General features: G+C 59.5%; 1 protein-coding gene and 1 long non-coding RNA gene across 2 annotated transcripts in view; one reads left to right on the forward strand and one right to left on the reverse strand.

The window, feature by feature from the left end:
- Window positions 1-18269, forward strand: part of MACF1 (microtubule actin crosslinking factor 1) — a 147347-nt gene that overhangs the window by 25542 nt on the left and 103536 nt on the right. Inside the window, 4 exon segments of the mRNA XM_040587703.1 lie at window positions 11122-11183; window positions 12346-12435; window positions 15065-15142; window positions 16958-17050. Of these exon segments, the coding sequence (XP_040443637.1) occupies window positions 11122-11183; window positions 12346-12435; window positions 15065-15142; window positions 16958-17050 (323 nt within the window).
- LOC121085348 lies at window positions 1946-4282 on the reverse strand. The gene is made up of 3 exons (XR_005827026.1): window positions 4072-4282; window positions 3060-3169; window positions 1946-2878 (listed from the first exon to the last, which is right to left on the reverse strand). It is a non-coding gene; the product is annotated as an uncharacterized LOC121085348 (long non-coding RNA).

The following is an 18269-nucleotide window of genomic DNA, read 5'->3' on the forward strand; positions in this document are numbered from 1 at the left end:
GGCTCCTGGCGCCGCGGGCAGGGTGGAGCGAGCCTCCGCACCCCGGCAGAGCCCTGCCTGTGCTTGCCGGCAGAAGGGGGTGCGCCGGCACGTGCGGATGCTCTCAGCAGCTGGGGGTGCATCTTGCTGAGCTGTCTGTCTGTCCGTCCGCCCACCCGCCCGCCCGCAGCAGCCTTCGCCGTGGGCAAGGAGGGCGTGATGCCATGGGTTTAGCCGAGCCCTGGGGTTTGCAGGGGGGGAAATGACCACGGCTGGGTGCCGGTGTGGGGCATGCGTGTGGTGCCTTGGTTCAGGATTAGGGGCACCGTGGCTTTGCCCAGGGTCTGTGTCCCCCATCCAGCCCCCTGTGGAGGCTAGAGCCGAGCTGGGCTTCTCACCCAGCTCCAGAGCAGGACCTGCCCTGGGGGAGCAGTGGGTGATGTGTGTCAGTGATTTAACCCGGACCCCAAAACCCAGAGTCTCCTTTCCCTGCTGGGAAGTGCTGCCGTAAGTGACTGAGATTTACCCTCAAAGCTCCCAGAAAGGAGGAAAAAACAACAGCAAGGGGAAAGCAGCGCAGAGGAAGTGCAGCAGGAAACCCGGCTCCTGTCCTGCAGTCACGAGTTTGTGTGTGCTCAGCACAGCTGCTGGATGGGCCCTTTATACCCTGCTGTGGGGAGCGGGGTGTCCCCTGCCCAGGGTGGGGTGACCCCACTCCCCATTTGGGGTTGTAAAACCTCGTGGGGTCCCCCCGTGCGCTCATCGCTGCTTCCATGTCCCGTGGTGCCCGCTGCAGGCGATGCAGGGCGGGCGGTGGTGGGGCACTGGCAGGCACCCTCATACTCCCAGGGTGCTGGGGGGCTCCAGGCAGAGCCCTGGAGAGATGCTTCACCCAGGTTCGGTGCTGCCGGGTGCGAGCTCTGGCTGCGGTCCCCAGCACCATCCATGCCCGCTTCAGCGTTTCCACAGTGCCACCTGGCTGCCACCTCCCGGGGCTGGGACACGTCCCGAAGCTGGAGCCCACTGAGCTCCTGGGAGGCCACAGCACCCAAGGGCTGGAATAGCATCCCTGTGGCATCCTGCACCCCGATGCTGGGGTGCCTCCGTCCCTGCGGTAGAGCCGGGGAGGTGGGGGCTGTGCCCAGCTCCCGGTCGCTGCCGCCCAGCAGCTTCCCCAGTCATATAAGGAGATGCCGGCAGCGCGGCGGAGCTGTGTCGGCTGAGCATTACTCACCGGGGAGGCGCGTGGCAGCGGGGATCAGCCCCGGACATGAAATACTTGGCCAGAGCCAGGGGTGACTCAGCTCTGGGCAAGAGGCACAGCTGGGGTGAGGGGGCCAGGGCAGCCAGCATCCCCACAGCCCCCGCCGTGGGGTACCCGAAAACCCAGGCAGGGTGCTGAGGGGCAGCCGTGGGGTAACACCCTTTTGGGTGATGCACGAGGCTGCAAAACGCTCGCAGGGCACCCCGTGCAAGGGGAGGGTACCCTGCAAGGTGGGGGACCCCCTCTCGGGGGGGGCACTGCCCCTCTGCTCCCCAAATTCCTGCGCGGGCGGGAGATGCGTGTCCTTTCCCCACCCCTTTCCGGACCGAGACAACAGTTGAAGCCGAAGAAGCCGCCTTGCAAGGAACTAAAATGAGCTGTTTGTGTTTTGGGTGTGTGTGGTGGTTTCCATGGGGGGGGGCAGCCCTGTGCTGCGGGGGGGCTGGTGGCTGCATCCGGGGCTGGGTGGCCCCCAGAGCCCTGGCAGGGCACCCTAAAAGCTGCCATCAGCTCCCTGAGCCCTGGGTTTGCTGCCTCCTGCTGCTAAACTGGGATGAAGTGGGGGATCACCGGTGTCCCTGGGGTGCCCTGGTACAGAGGAAGGATGTATTTTTTTTTTTATATCTATCTATCTATAAATATATATGAATTATATAGAGATAAAAAAATATTTAAATACATTGATATGTATTTAAAGAGTTTCTTTTGCCCGAAGGCTTGTGCAGCTGGCAGCGCCCGGCGTGTTGTGCCAGCCCCTCTGCGCATGCAGCACCCAGGAAGCACAGGAGCAGCTGAGCCCCCCTGGGTGCAGCCGGGGCGAGGGGATGTGGGAAACCAGCTCCTGCTTCCCAGAGCCTTTTCCAGCCATCCCGGCCCCGTCACCACCCAGCAGGTCATTACTCCTGCAGCGCTTCCCCTGCCGTAACAGAAAGCAGATCGCTTCAGATGAAAACCGTGATGGGATATTTTTTTTTATCCAGGCAGGGCTGAAGCTCTGGAAAATTTATTACAACAGCGCCGAGCTCCAGGGTAACTCTCTGTATTTTCTCTCGCCCTTCTCATCAGCCTGAACGGCGTTAGGTGGGCGTGGGTGGCGTGGGTCCCCCATGGAGCGATGCAGTGTTTGGGTCTGTCCCTTTTTTGCTCGATACGGTTTTCTTGGCGGGCCTGACCAGCTTGTGGCTGTGGGGTTTGGGGAGCTGCTCAGGGGTTACGAAGACAATATATTTATAATTCTATCTCATATATCTATTAGGTAGTATATATTTAAAAAGTAGAATATAATGCTCTGCTTGCATCTGGGGGATGCCCTGGACCTCGTGTGGTTTCACCAGCCCAGGCGGCTCAGCGGGATGCTGCCGGATGGTGGCCAGCCCGGCACTGGCCGTGTGTGGTGCTGAGCTCCTGGCTCTCTCTGTGCAGCCTGAGCCAGGCTGCGGTTCCTCAGCTTTGCAGCGTGCCATCCTCCCCTTAACAGCTTCCCCTTCGATGCTGAGCGCCGGCAGCGGAGCAACTTTCTTTTGTCTGAGCCCTTCTGGCAAAGTAAAGGCGAAAAATGTGTGTAATTCTGTAGAATTTTCGGTCCCCAGTTTCTTTCCCCAGGAGCTGGTGGGGGGACCCGGTGCGTGACGGTCTCTGAAAGCAAAAGGAGCTTTGTAAGGAGCCTCTCCCCCAGCTCGCTTGTGGTTACAGCAGCAAACGGGCGTTACGGGGGATGTAACGGCCGTGTTGCGGCAGCGTTTGCTGCTCCCGGTTTCCCCGTGCCGTTTCCGTACCTCCGCTGCCAGAAACGGTTCCGAAAAGAAGCGAAACTCACCCAGCAGGGCGCTGGCTGCTCCTGGATGGGGTCCGGCAGTGGGAAGGGCCGGGAGGTGGGTGAACCTTTCACGTTAGAGCATCTTCTGTGGCTGTTTCTCTGGGGGTGTCCTGGCAATGAATACATTTATCTCCAGGTATCCAGGGGGAGGGGGACACACTTGGGGACCCGACTCCCAGAAGCCTAAATTTGGTCGCCTTTGGTTTTGTCCCTCTTGCTGGGCAGAGGGTTTCCTCCAAGCAGACTGGTGCTGGGGCCAGCCTTGGGTACCGAGCCCCCAGCCTGCTGCCGCTCTGCTGCCAAAGTGCTCCCCCCACCTCCTGGCCGCTCCCCCCATCTCCCAGTTGCTCCCCCCACCTCCCAGCCGTTCCCCCCCCGCCATCCCAGCTGCCCTCGGTGTGTTGACATTGCCAGGCATGTGGGCAGGGGATGCCAGGCTGCCAACTGTCACCCGCTGGGGGGGCAAGGGTTTCTGCTGCTTGCGAGCCCCCCGTGGGGAGTGGGGTGCAGCGGCGATGCCGGCGTGGCAGCTGCTCCTGCCGATCCCCTCCTCGTTGTGCTGCCGGAGTCGCAGCCGACCTTCCAGCGAGGCTGGGAATGGAAATCGAGGAGATGACGTCTGTCCCCCCCGGAGCACGGAGGGAGGGGGGACGAAGTTTGGCCGCCTGAATGCCGAGGAAAGATGTTTGAGCCAGCCGGCCGCTCGCTTTCTCCCTCTACCCACCCCCTCCCTTGAGCTCCCAAATCTCCTGGCCCCGTCCTGGTGACGCTGGCTGTCCCCGAGCCCTGCCAGCTCCGAGGGCGCCCCAGGGTGCAGCCAGCTGGAGGCAGAGGCGCAGGAAGAAAGTTTGGGAAGTTTCTACCAGCAGCGGCTCGGCCTCCTCCTTGTCCCCTCACGCTCCTGGCGATGCCGGCCTCCGGTAACGGCAGCCTTGGGAGAAGGAAATTTGGAGCTGGGCTCGGGATAACGGGACGGGAGTAGGAGGCGATGCCGCTCTCGGAGAATTCCTACCTGCCCCCCGCCGCCTTTGTGCTGAGCCACGTCCTGGGCATCGCCGGCGTCCTGTACTGGAGGAGCCGGAGCAGAGAAGGTAGGAACAGCCCCCGGGGGGGAGAAAGACACTAAAGATGGCCGGTGTGCGCTGCCGGCAAGGGGCACGCCGTGTTTTCTCTCCCGGAGAACCGTGGGAGGAGGAAGGAGGACACGGTGACGGCGGGGGGACCCTCCGGTGCCCTGGTCCCTGGGTGCAGCAACGGGGCCGGGGGGTGGGGGGGGTGGGGCAGAAGTTTTGCTGCCGAAATTTGGTCTCGCCACCCTTTCCAGCCCACGTCGGGGTGGGAGCGGCTGGGATGGGGGGTGTCTCGCTGGGGACGAAGCTGCTTTTTGTCTGGGCGCAAACTGGCGACACGTGGCTGGTGTTCTGCCTCCTGGCTCCTGCCCCGGCGGCGCAGGCGTCTCGGTGAGCCACCGATGCTGGCAAGACGTGGCCCCGGCAGTTTCTCCCGGCGCTGGCACCGGCTCGCTGAGCAGCTGGGGCTGACCGTGCCTCAGTTTCCCAAAATAGGGCTTGCACATGACCACATGGCAAGGGTTCGTTACGGGGATGTGCGATAGCTCCGGGCCCTGGATGAGGACTCAGTAGCTACTTCTCCATCCTGACCTCTTCCTCCTGGGAATTTGTTTGTTTTCATTCCTCCCTCTTTTTTTTTTTCTTTTTTTTTTTTTTTTTTTTCCCAGCAGTGCTTGTGCTTGCCAGTGCCTCCGCATGGGGCCTTTTCCCTGCGTCCGTGACCAATTCCTGCTTTTCTTTCACTTTTTCTGTGCAAAGGAGCAGGACTGTGGAACCCAGCAGCACTCAGGAACTTTTCCCTAAATTTTGCTTTGGGATATACTTTTCCCCAAATTTTGCTTTGGTATATACTTTTCCCCAAATGTTTCTTTGGGATATACTTCTCTCCAAAATTTTGCTTTGGGATATACTTTTCCCCAAATTTTGCTTTGGGGATATACTTCTCTCCAAAATTTTGCTTTGGGATATACTTTTCCCCAAATTTTGCTTTGGGGATATACTTCTCCCCAAATTTTGCTTTGGGGATATACTTTTCCCCAAATATTTTTTTGGGATATACTTTTGCTTTGGGATATACTTCTCCCCAAATTTTGCTTTGGGGATATACTTCTCCCCAAATTTTGCTTTGGGGATATATTTCTCCCCAAATATTTTTTTGGGATATACTTTTCCCCAAATATTTTTTTGGGATATACTTTTGCTTTGGGATATACTTTTCCCCAAATTTTGCTTTGGGATATACTTCTTCCTTTCTCTCCCAAAACTACTGGGAGAGAGATATTAAGACGGAATTGCACAAATGAGCTGCCGTGCAGAAATGCGCCCTGTTACCCACTAAACCCAGCCTTGCTGCAATTCCTCCTGTTGTCCCATCGTCCTCCGGCCACTTAATTAATCTCAACGTCTGGGCACTGTTGTGCAGCGACGTGCTGGGCTCCATCTAGGGACCTCCTGGCCGCTTCCCAACGCGACTGTCTCCTCCCAGCTCCTTGCCCCCGTGCTGCGCCAACCCGCTGCTTCGCCCTACACAAATCCATCCTTTTTGGAAAAAATCCTGGTGCAAGTGTTGCAAGCAGCGAGTATATTCGATACCTGCTTTCCTTCATCGCTCCTTCCCAGCGAAGGGCAGGTGGTACCCTTCCAGCAGCATCCTGGAAGATGAGGGTCGTCTTTGTTGCCCTGTGATGCTCACCCGGTTCTGCCGAGCATCCACCCAGGTCTTCTTTGCATCACCGCTTCTCAGGTGTCCCCCTCATTAAATATCCGTGTGCAGGATAGTTTTCCACCGCAGGTATCTCTTGTGCATTCTTCCAGGCTGAATCAGGCACCGTTTCCTCTCCCTTTTTCAAAAGGCTCTGTAAATCCTGCCCGGTCGGCTCTGTTGTCATGATGGATTATGTCAGCCTGCAAGTTGGCAGCCAGCACATTTTAAATACCTCGTGCTCCTCAAGCCAGCCAGGTTTTTTGCATATCCCCCATCTTAAAAATACCATGTTTTAAAAGTGAAAGCGATGAGTTTCAACCCTTTAAAAATTTGTTTCTAGGCATTTATGTGTAAAAAAAAAACCCCAACCTTCTTCACGCCAAGGTTGGCTCTTGCTGTTTAATGCACGGAGCTGCTTTTGTGCTCAGTACGGGCTTGGAGATGTGCTCAGGATCTCTGCGAGCTCGTCCAGCGCCGTGCCCCGACTGACGTCTCCCCTATTCCTTTGGCTTAAGTGGGAATTAATGAGCAGGAGCAGAAAGCTTGGGAGCCGCTTCCAGGCTTTATACCAGCAAGCTGAAGGAGCCAGGGGGGATCACCGAAACCCTCCATCTGCCCCCTGGGCTCCCTCCAAAGGATGGCAAAGGGCCATCCCAGGGGAGCACTGGAGAGCCTGGTCCCAGCCCCAAGTGCCGGTGGGTCAGAGGGGCCTCACCAGGCACCCCCCCGACCCCAGCCCTGGCTGGGCACCCCCCCTGACCCCATCCCTGGCATGGGGCACCCCCCCTGACCCCATCCCTGGCATGGGGCACCCCCCCGACCCCAGACCTGGCATGGGGCACCCTCCATCCTGCCGGCACCCGGGACTGGACTCTTGCAGGAGGAGGTGAGTGGTGATGGAGTCCGACAGTGAGCAAGGCCAGTGATGATGGATCCTGGGGGGGAGCGATCCTGGGGGGAGCGGCAGCTCCCAGCCGGGCGTGTTGGGAGCTGCTGGGGACAGGCAGGCTGCCAGGATAGACGCTGCCGCAGGCAGAGAGAGGGGGAAAATGTCTGTGCAGGGTGTTGTGGTGGTGGTGGGAGGGTCTCTGGCACCCGGCGGCTGTGGGGGCTCTCCCTGTGATGATGGCGAGTGCCTGGGGGCCTGGGATCCGCCAGGACCATGAGTGGGAGTTTTTCTTTCCATGCTCAGTTGATGCCCCTGGTTTTGGGGTGCTGGAAACCAGCTCTGGGGCAGGATGGTTTTCCCCGTTCCCCCTCAAGCTGGGTTCACTTAGGGGGCTGATAGCAGTGGGAAAACCTCAAAACCCACCTTCCCCGCAAGTGCCTGCCTCTGCCCCTTGGTCCTTGCTGCGTCTGGCCCCTCTGGGGGGGATTCATGCTGCCATGGGGGAGAGCAGATGGTGCCCCGGTGCCTTTCTAGAGATGCGGTGGACTGCACTCTGAGATGCAATGGGGGGAGAGGAGGTGGGGAGGGAATTAAACGGCATGCATGATCCTGCAGAGCTTTGGGGCTGAGATGCAGGCAGCTGAAGCCCCTTCCTCGCTTGCGCTGGGAGCAGCCGGGGCAGGTCTCGGAGCCCTCCCAGGCTGTCCCGCAGTGGTCCCTGCGCCTCGGGGCTGGGCTCTGCCGGGCAGGGATGGAGTCGAGGATGGCACAGCTGTGGCTCAGCTGGGCTCAGGCTGGGTTGTTGCTTGGCTCATCTGGGTTTTCATCGCTGCCAGTCTGACCTGTCTTGGGAAAGCAGCAACGTGAAAAGCCTTTCGCAGCTGGAAGCATCCATGCAGCTCCAAATAGCGTTGGCGGTGCTGGAAACCATCGAACGGTCGTGCGGTTTGCAGTAACGTTCAGGGCCTGGTTTTCACTGGTGCTGCTGGCGGTAGGGTCTCCGTTTGCCGCCGATGTTCCCCGCATCACTGCCACCAGCCTTTCCTCCGTGCCCTGTGTGCCAGGGGACCCCAGGCTCCGTGCTCAGCCTCTCCTGCCCTCGCTTGCCACTGGCTGTCTTTGGAGCGGTGCAGATGTCCTCTGGCCACTGTAACCTTCCCTCTGGCCATGCCTTGCCCGCCTGCTGCCCTGGCCATCGCCTCTGATCGCCGCCCCTGGCTGGTGACAGGGTGGCTCACGGTGGCTGGGGCCAGCGAGCTTCTGCAAGGCAGGGGAGAGGACAAGCATGGGGGGGGTTGCAACAAGTTGCTTCTCAGGGTGGCTCTGGAAAAGATTAGCCAGGGAGAGATAAGCTTGCAGTGCCTTAATATTGTTAGTAAGCAGTAACAGGGCATTATTATTAGCTCAGATGATAGCACGGGTGCGGGTGGGGAGGTGTAATCTGGTTAGAGCCCAGGAACCACCCAAAGGTGGTGAGATGCAGCAAAAAAAAAAGAGGAGGAAAACACCCATTTCTGCAGAAGATGGGAAGAGGGACCGTGCCGAGGAGCTGCTGTCCTGCGGGCACCCCCCGGATCCAGCACCATTGCTGCAGACTTTCCGTGTGGGATGCGGTGACGTGCCGCCGTCCCCGTGTGCTCCGTGCGATGCTCGGGACACGCTCCTGCCTTCCCCCCGCAGCAGCCCGGCTCCTCTCGCCCTCCCGGCCGGGGCGGTGGGGCTTCTGCCAGCAGAAGGTTTGCAGGGGGATTATATTTAGAAGAAAAGGAAGAGAGGTGGTGATAAGGAGGCCTCCGTTATCTCCCTGCGTGCCGAGCGGGGCTGCGGCTGGGTCCCAACTCCAGCGCTTCGGACTGGGGAAACGATTTGGGAAGAAGCTGCAGGCGGGCAGGCGGGAGCGGGCAGAACAACCCGGCATTGTCCCTCCTGTCCCTGGTGCAATTAACTGGAAAACAAGACAAGGAAAAACAAGCCACCAGCCCGCCAGCAGGGCAGTGCCCAGCTCTGCAGGGTGAGCCTGCACCCCCAGCCCACCGGCTTTCTGGCGCTGGGAGCTGCACCGCGCGCTGGCACCGCTGCTTGCTGGCTTGCAGGAGGGAGCAGCTCTGCCCGTCCTTGCTGGGAGCTTTCTGAGCAGCTTTGCTGGCCATGGGGACCGCAGGCCGGTGAGGATTTTGCTGGCGCAGAGCTGCCGCCGGCTCGGCTGGAAGCACCCGGAGAAGCGTGAGGAGCAGGGGAAACGCGGGCAGAGCAGCCGCTGGCATCGCGGTGGGGGTTGCGGCGATGCCCCGGAGGAGGAACGGCCGGTGCCCTCGCCGGGGACAGCGGGTGTAGGAAGTGGTGCGGTGGGAGGAGCTGCGGTCAAGAAGTCACCCACCCGCACACCCGTGGGGCCAAGGTCAGCGAGCGGGTGGTGCCGCCAGAAGACCCTTCCCCAGGAGTTGGGAGGTTTGCTTTGCCGGGACCCAGCGCTCCCCATCCCGGGCTGTGCCGATGGAGAGGTGGCATCTCTCCGGGGAGGAGAGGCGACTGAGCGCCTGCCTGGCGTGCCGGATGTGCTGCATGGGTTAGTACCCGCCGGCTCTCCATCCCAGCCCGCCGTGCTGCCAGCACTGCCGTGGCTGGGGTATGGCTCAGGCTTTATCCACCCCAGACCAACGGCGGGGTTGGGAAGGGACCCGGCACCATGACTCTGGGTGGGTTTGGGTGCAGGAAAGGTCCCTAGAAACACGTGGGGGTGACACAGCTTCCTATTGCAGGCGGCGGTTGGTGGTGCCAGGCGGCAGCTCCGTGGCTTGGCCCCGTCGTTCCGGGAAGCCGCACTGGGGCCAGAGCCTAGGGGGGATGGGGAGCGAGGGTGGCCGTAGTTCAACCACAGGATGGATTTTGGCACCTGGTTATGTGCCTTGGCCGGGGGATGGAGCGGGACGCAGGGGAGGTGACGTGCTGATGGTGTGCCGCGTGTTGTGCTGCCATGCCTTCGGGTGGAGGAAGCTGTGGGGTGGAGGAGGAGGAGGAGGTGGAGGGGGGATGTTAGATGGTGCTTTCAAATCCGCGTGGATTGAGACATGGGGAGGTTTTTCCGAGGGGCTGTGGTTGCCTGGCCAGTGCAGGGACCCCCCCCATGACCCCCCTGTGCCAGGAGGGGGGACATGGGACCATCTGGGCAGGACATGCAGCGTGAGCCGAGAGATGCTGGTTTTCTCCCTTTCACTCTTTTCTAGATATTTTTCTTTTTTTGGCTTAAAACCAAGGCGAAGGATGCTTCTGCCTGGTGGACCGTGATGTCGGAGGGATGTCTTGGGGTCGCGGGGCTCATCCTTTCCCACTCTGGGCCCCCTGGGCTGCTGAGGGCAGCGCTCGGGAGCTTGGGGTTGCGTGCTGTGGGTCAGTGCTGAGGCTCTTTCCTCCCAGATGATGTTGTTAAAACCAGGCAATCCCGTTTGGCACAGAGCTGGCTGCCGGGATTGCCCTGAGCCCTCCTCACTGCCTGGGCGTGGGGAGCTGGGGGCTGAGCGGGACCCTGTGCCCCATGGGACCCTCCAGCGGTGTGGCCCCATCTCACGCCCTCTCCTTTTGCCCTGTTTTCCTGGGTTTTTCATGCGAGAGACTTATTTTTTGTGGCCGAGAACAGGCAGGGCAAAGCACTGATGGCAGCACCATGAACCTCCCCCTACCGTTACCATCCCCTGCTGCTCCCTGGGGATGGGACCCACCTTGTCACCCTGTCCCACTGGCATTCGGAGCTCCCGGCGTCCGGCCAGGGTGCCCTTGGCTGAGCTGCGGGATGGAAATAAACCTTAAATCCTGACAATCCAATGAACCAAAAATACAGCGCCAGAATAAGCTGCTAATTGCGCACGCTGCTAGCGCCTGGCAGAGGCCTGTTATGGGACATCTGTGGGATTTATATAATGTGTTAAAGCCTTTTGGGAGTGGGCAGGGGTGGGGGACACCCTACTAAAGTCAGGGGGGCTCGGGCAAACCCCACCTCACTCCCTGTACTGCTTCCAGGGAGGGGACGAGGAGGCACGGGGGTCCTGGCCGGCGGGACATGTTTTGGGGGTTCAGTTGCCAGCTGCAACTGTACCTATCCCAATCCTCCACACTGCTTTTATTCAAACAACGCTGTTCTCCCCCGAAAAAGCGGTGTGTTTTGTTCTGTCTGTGTGGGTGCTCCTACCTCCCTGCCCGAGTGAGCCGTCGGAGCCGCGTGAACGGCTCTGTCCCGCACTAACCCCTGAATAAGCCGCCTCTGTTCCCCTGGACGGGCGCAGGATCCGGCCGGTGGTTCTGGCACTGGCAGCGATTCCTCTGTCTCTTCCCTTCATTTCAAAGTCATTTGAGTTTCTGCATGAGAAACACTGACCGAGAGCTGCCTTTGTCTTCTTTTGACAGATGAACGGGACAGAGTCCAAAAGAAAACCTTCACTAAATGGGTCAATAAACACTTGATGAAGGTAAGAGTCACATATTTTATTTTAAGGCTGGTTAAACGACAGTCTGTCTGTCTGTTCTGGCTCAGGGCTGGCAGATAAATGCCTTTTTTAAAATTTTTTTTTTTTTTTTTGTCTGGGAATTTTTGCATTGGATTTGAGTGTGTGTCTGTGCTCAGAGCAGGGATGGTTGGGGTGGAAATGTGCCAGCGCCTTTGGAGGGCACTGTAACATCGCCTCACAGCCCGTTTTATTACATTTGCCCTCCTGAGCACCCTGTCCTTGCTTTAACGCGAGGCTGTGCATCCTCTCACCCGGGGTTGTGGGCAGCAAGGGTGAAGGAAGGGGTCCCAGCATCGGGCTGCTCCCCCCTTGCCAGGGCAAAGGGGCTTTTTCATCTTTCCAAGGATGCTCCTACGTGGAGAGGAGCCCCACGGTGTGCGAATGGAGCTGCTTGCAGCCGTGGGTAGCTAACCAGGATTGGCATCACACCACAAAGTGCCTCCCGCTTTTCTTGCTTAATGTCACGTGTTATTTAATTCTCTATTTGCCCAAAAAATACCAAAAAAACTAAAAAACCCCCCACAAACCAGGAGAAAAAAAGTCATTTGGGCATTAGGTGTCACAACTGTGTTTTCCTGCCAGCTTTGCAAATCTCTGCGTCAAGCTTGTGGCTCCTTTCTAAACCTTACAGAGGAGGGAAAAAAGAAAAATCTTGGGGCCACCTGCTTGGGGCTGCTGGGGGAAAAATCTGGGAATCCCCAGCCACGTAAAACCCCAGGAGGAGGTCTGGGGGAAGAGCAGGCAGAGAGGCCACATGCAGCCGTGCTCCGGGTCGGAAGCTAGGTGCCGTGTTTTGGGAGATGCTCTAAAGTAGCATCAGCAACAAAACCACCACTCTAGGACCGAGCTACCCTTTCCGCAGAGGTCTATGTGCAGCGTCGAGGGATTGCCCGGAGTGCGGATGGTTGAACGGTTTGAGTTTTGCATAAAATCGGCAGCAGCTTCTGCCGGGTCATTTAGGAAACGGGAGGATAAGGATAAGGAATTATCCTCAGTGATAATTCTGGAATAACTGTTTGAAATGGCCGTGGCTGGGAGGGAGACATCTGCTTGCTGCCTTCCCCCAGGGAGAGCGCAGGAGGGTGAGCAGATCTGATGCCTTTTCCTCCCCGGCTCCCCGCAGGTGCGCAAGCACATCAATGACCTCTACGAAGACTTGCGAGATGGCCACAACCTCATCTCCCTCCTGGAGGTGCTGTCGGGAGTGAAGCTGGTAAGTCCCCAGGGCTGGGCAGTGATGCTGCTGCCCCCCAGCCCCCCTCCCTCCTCCCTCCTGCTCCCCTCTGCTCCCAGCCATCAGCTGTCAGTTCTTACGCCATAGTTTTGTTTTCAAATGTCTGTCATTGTTTCTTTTATTATTCTTATTCATGATGATGATTTTAATTATTTTCACTCAAATCCATGTTCCCCAGGCTGGTCTCTTGGATACTCTGTGATTAAAGCCACTGGCTTATGGTGCCCTTATTGAGCCCTTTTTTTGGGAAGGCTTACACGCCTTCGTCTTCTAGATTTGGCTCAATACGTAAAATAAGGGATAACAGTGATTTGATTAAAACCGTTTCTGTGACGGTGTGCCCAGCCGTTTAGCTCCGTTTTGACGCGCCAGCCCCGTGCTCAGCTCCTGCACGAGCTGGATTTGTAGCAGTCGGTGGCGTGCAAACCTCCTCCTGCGTCTTGAGCATCGTAGAGTCCCCCTCCTTCCTCCTCCTCCTTCTCAGACTCACACATTCACTCAGCTCTGGGAAGATCCCAATTGCTGCAACAGGGTGGCACAGCAGGAATTATTTTAGTTTCCCCCTAAAATAGGATCTGGGCAAAGATCTCCTAACTCCCTCCGTTACCCTCCAGAGATGCCAAATCAGTTTTTGTGGGGGCTGAAAAATTGGATCAAGCTACTTGTGATCCAGACAGCTTCCTTCTCTTCGCTTCGGCTTTCAAAACCAGGGGGAAATTTCCATGCTGGAGCCCGGGATGTGCTGGAAATCCAGCTGCCTTCGTCGCCGCTCTTTTGTTTTTCCTTTTACCTGGGTGTTGCATTTTGGTTTCCATTCTGTCTCCCTGTTGTGTCACCCTCCCATCGCCCTGTCCCTCCCGTCCTCATTAGCAAATAGAGCCGCCAGCTCAGAGGAGCCTTCGCCTGGTGAGAGCGCCGGCCTGGTGCCGTGCAAGCAGCGAAGAGCGTGAGGAGGAAGATGATGATGATGAAGAAGTAGGTTGAGTCTGCCCGGGCCGCAGCATATCCCTGGCAGACACTGGAATGCCATCAGATAGTCCAGTGCAGCCCAGCATCGCTGGGGGCTCCGACCTTCCCCTCTCTTTGGTTTTAGCCGGGATTTTTGATAAAACCCACCCAGCTCACCCAAGGGTGGTCGCCCCGAGCGAGGGTCTGCGGAGGGGAAGCTGTCAGGTCCTCGTTAGCGGGCTGCGTTCACGTTCACTGGATTATCTGTGCGTGCACTGCAGTGTCGGGCCGCAGGCAGGGCACGCCACCCACCTGGTGTGACAGCATGTGTCCCCCCCCCACGGGGCGGGAGGGCACAGGGACGGGTCCTGCACGCTGCTGGCGGCCGGCCCCCCGTGTCTGCTCGGCCCTGGGGGGGCTGCTGTGATGGCTGCTCACCTCACACTGCATGGACAGGCTCCGGGCACAGGCACCTTCTCGGGGGGCTGGTTGCCACCGTGGGGTCCGGGGCGCGACCGGCAACCCCGTGCATGTGAGTGGAGATGGGAGCGAGCACAGCCCAGCCCCAGCTGAGGGTTACCCCGAAGGCTTTAGGTTACCCTAAAACCTTGCTCAGGTGTAAGAGGAGGTGTGTTTTCCAGCCCCCTTGCTCGGGGTGATGTTTCTCCTGTGCTGTCAGCTCCTGCCTGGAGCAGCGTAGGAGCAGCCAAGGCTGTAGCACCTTCCCGCTGGGCTCCGCTCCCCTCCAGCCCTGGAGATGGTCCCCTTGCAGGGGTGGCCCTTCAGGCTGGGGAGGGAAGGTGACTCAAAGGACTTGGGATGTCCTAGCCATTCAGAGCATCCTGGCGACATCTCATCTTGAGGCTGGAATCAGGATTTGGGTGTCGATCCTCCTCCTCCTGCTGATTCAAAGCAGACCCAGCATCCTACACCCTTCCCCGGCCATGGCTCAGCTGCCGAGTACCTTGGAAAATCCCCTGCCCACAGCAGTGGTGATGGGCACGGCCCAGGGCATCTCGTTTCTCTTCTGCCCAAGGGTTCAGAGGTGGTACCTGGGCAGCAGCCCCTGCCCGCATGCGGAGGGAGCTGAGTCGTGTCTGCAGGGGCTGATGCTGAGGTCGGGGTTTCTCTGCCACCAGTGGGGACCCATGCTCGGTCCTGCCTGGGTCCCCGTGTCCCGCTGCAGAGCACACCTGCCTCTCTTTCCACCTGGACGGGGCAGATTCTGTACCCGCTCGAGTCAATCTCTCTTTGCTGAGCCCTCTTCCCAGCTAGTCCGGCTGAGCGTGGGGTGGGTGAGATCCTGCCCTGGCATCTGGGAGGCTGAGCCGGTCCTGCCTGCTGCTGGCAGCTCTGAGCCTGGATGCAGACCCTCGGGGTCTCAGAGGTCGAGATCTCAGGGTCTTCCCACCTCCGTGCCTCACCGTGGCCTTTTGGCCCTCTTTCAGCGGGATCACGTGGAGCAATGACTTTGCTCCCAGAGCAAGAAGATAGAGCAGGGTGTGTGGAGTGCACGGGGGTCACACCAGCACGCTGAGTGTGGGGGGCTGCTGCTGGTGGCTCCCAGGGGCATGCGGGGGGGGGGGGGGGGGGGGGCTGTGCATGTGGGGGGCTGCCAGCCTGGTGAGCCTGACCTGAAGCTTCTGTTTGTCTCTTACAGCCGCGTGAGAAGGGGCGGATGCGTTTCCACCGGCTGCAGAATGTGCAGATTGCTCTGGATTTCCTGAAGCAGCGACAGGTAAGGGCTGATTTAGGCTCCTCCAGAAGCAGAGCCGTGTGGTTTGTGGTTCTTTCTCCTGGCTGAGGCTCGGGAAGGGCGTCGAGAAGCAGCATCAGCCCATGCTGGGGTGCGCCCATCCCCGCGGTGCCGGTGCTCCTTGAGGATGGCACTCAGGGGGCTTTCCCCGTAGGCACCCTGTGCTTTCAGAACCACCCGTGTGGTGCAAAAACTAGTGCCAAAATGAGGAACCAGGCCCCAGTTCTGGGAAGGCGTTTGCAAATGGCACGGTCGAGTCACGTCTGAGCCCTGAAAGCCTCACCCGGGGCTCCCCAGCAGATCCCAGCGGTGGGGCTGGCTGGCTGTGGCACATCCATACCTTCCCACCAGTTCTTGGCGGGGGGGGGGAGGGGAATGTGGCAGCTGGGTTCTGCTCAGCCCCAGGCAGCCATAGCCTCGGTGCTGGCACAGCCACACGCATCTTTGTGCTGGCATCACCCCTCCGGACAGCACAGCCGTACCGTCCTCCTGTGCTGCTCCCGGGCACCATCGCCCTGCGGCTTTCGGGGGGCACGCTGCCTCCGCCAGGCTCCGGGAGGTGCTTGTGCAGCTGGCAGAGACCAGGCGTGCTCCGCACCCCCCGCCCGGAGCAGTGGGATGCACCCTGAGACTTGCTGGCTCCGCAGGTGAAACCCCCCCAAGCCCCGGGGCCGGGTGTCCTGTTCCGCCTGTTGGGTCAGGTCTCCCCGCTGCGATGCTCCCCAGATATGCCGAGAGGATGATAAATTGTACCGGTTCATGCTGGAGCAGAGACTTTTCTCTCTCTCTCTGTTGGCCCGAGGGCACTGAATATATTTGAGCACGTGCCCCACTCCAGGGAGGGTGAGCCGCTTCCAGCCCCCCCCACTCCTCCTCCCCAGCCCCTTGATAGAGACATTTTGCCGAGGGCTCTTGGGAACTTGTTTCTCTACTTGGATGAAACAGCTTTTTCCTTTGAAGCGTGATGGCCTGGTGACAGCAGCCTGGCTGGGACGTTTTACCCCAGATGCTCCCACTAGAGACTGATCGTGGGGTCCCACTGAGTGTTGGGGTGCGGGGACTCCCCCGTGGGAAGCTCGCCAGTGGAGAAGAGCCCAAAGCACGTGGCAGCTCCCGGGGAGGTGGCTGCAAGGAGAGCAGGAGCAGCAGCCGCGCAGTCCCGCTCTGGTTTGCATCGTCTGGAAGCACCGAGGCTGGTGCTCCTGGTGCTGCGGGCGTCTCTGTGCGGTTCAGGGACTGCACACGTGTTTAAACGTTAAAGCAGGCAGGAGGGAGCAGCTCTGGGACTGCGTGGGGCCAGAGGCTGCCAGGACGAGGGCTTTCGGTGGGTGCTGGGAGGGACCCTCAGCAAGGGCAGCGCTGGCGTTGCTGCCTTTGTGAGGGCTGATCGATTAGCAGCGTGGTTTTGAACCCGGGAGGGAGTTCATACAGCTCGGCCATCCTCTTTTGACCATGCTCTGTGGTCTGTACCTGTTAAATTATGCACTAGCGCTCAGGGCTTTGGGGACAAGGCATGTCTCCGCGCGAGCTGAAGTAAAGCCATTAAGTGCTGGGGAAGCGCTTCTCGATGGAGAGTGCTAGAGACGTGAAAAATCCTTCCCCCCCGCCTTCCTGAGCCGGGGCACAGGGTGGCCTTGCTGCCTCTTTGGAAGTGCTGGGGTCTCACGTGTCCTCTCCCCACCGATGTGCTTAGGGTGGCCCTGGGGACAGCGTGGGTGGGGGGACCCCCCCCCTCCCCCCCGCTCTCCGTGGGTGAGATTGATGGGGGGAGCTTTGACCTTGTTGCTTCTCTTTCAGGTGAAACTGGTGAATATTCGCAACGATGACATTACGGACGGCAACCCCAAGCTCACCCTGGGGCTCATCTGGACGATCATCCTCCACTTCCAGGTAGGTCATGAGAGTTTCTTGCTGAAGGATGCGGGATGGATGGCAGGCGCGCGTTGTCTCCCGGGGCGCTGGCATCCGTCTGTCTGCATGTTCCGTGGCGATGCCGGCACGTAGATGGGTCCGGAGGATCAACGACACACGTTGCAGTGTCATGGAGACGGGTGTCGGAGAATAGCAACACCCTTTTCTCATCATTTACATCATGAAATCATTAATGATGGGTTGTGTGCGGTGGCCTCCCAGTTGGCACCAGGGTTGTTGGCGGTAGCTGTTTGCTCAGCTGAAGTCTCTGCAGAAGAGCAAATGGGGAAGGGGCAGCGGGGGGAGAGGCTGAGCTCCCACTCGCGCGGGGCTGTTGCCCAAGGTGCTCCCAGCCCTTTGGGTGGTCGGCACAGCCACGGGATCTTTCGTCGGGCTGGAAAATGTCACCTGCGTGACAGTGGTTCAGGACAGGGATGGGAGAAGCTCTCTGACCCAGCTGGGGTGCTGAGGAACGCACTTAGGACCATCTCCAGCAATTGTGTGCTATAGATGCTGTTGCGAAACGGGGTCTCGAGTCTTTAATAGCCCCAACTGATGCGGTTATAGCTTTGATGCCCTCAGGGGAATGACGCGTGGCCCCCGATGCCACCAGTGCCTTGTACATGTGGGGTTTGCTGAGCGGTGCCGCTGTCAGCAGCTTGTTAGCGCCGTGGCATTGGCTCCGGGGTCATCTCTGCCGCGGGACCAAGCTGGTGGGAGCTGCTCCCTGCCCTATCCCCGCTGGCATCTTCCAGACAAAAAGCTCTGAGCCCTCGTAAGGAATATTTTCATTTTTGGAGGACGAGAGGGCAGAGCCCTGCGGGTTTGGGGGGGGGGGGGGGGGAGCGTGGGGATGAATCGGGTGTCAGGCTGCTGACGGGGCGCTCCGCCAGCCCTTCGGCCCTGGGAAGCAGCTGGGGTCGAGCAGGGTCTGGATGCTGATGAGTCACTGTCGTCTCCGGTGGGGCCCTGGCTGGTGGCATCCTGATCCCCGCCGTCCTCGGGGTGGCCCTGCCCTGGTGCGTCCTCTGCTGCGGGAGACCAGGGAGGGGAGATCAGGAGGTCCTGGGTGTCCCCTCCGTGCCCAGCTGGGAGGGGACGCTGCCACCCTGCCGTGGGGGACGGGGTGGGTGACAGGGGGCCCCAGGGGAGCTGAGCTGGTGCCGGCGAGCCTGCGCGTCCTCTTCCTGCCTGCGCT

The sequence above is a fragment of the Falco naumanni genome, chromosome 3 (assembly GCF_017639655.2).
Source record: "Falco naumanni isolate bFalNau1 chromosome 3, bFalNau1.pat, whole genome shotgun sequence".
In the NCBI taxonomy this organism is placed as follows: Eukaryota; Metazoa; Chordata; class Aves; order Falconiformes; family Falconidae; genus Falco; species Falco naumanni.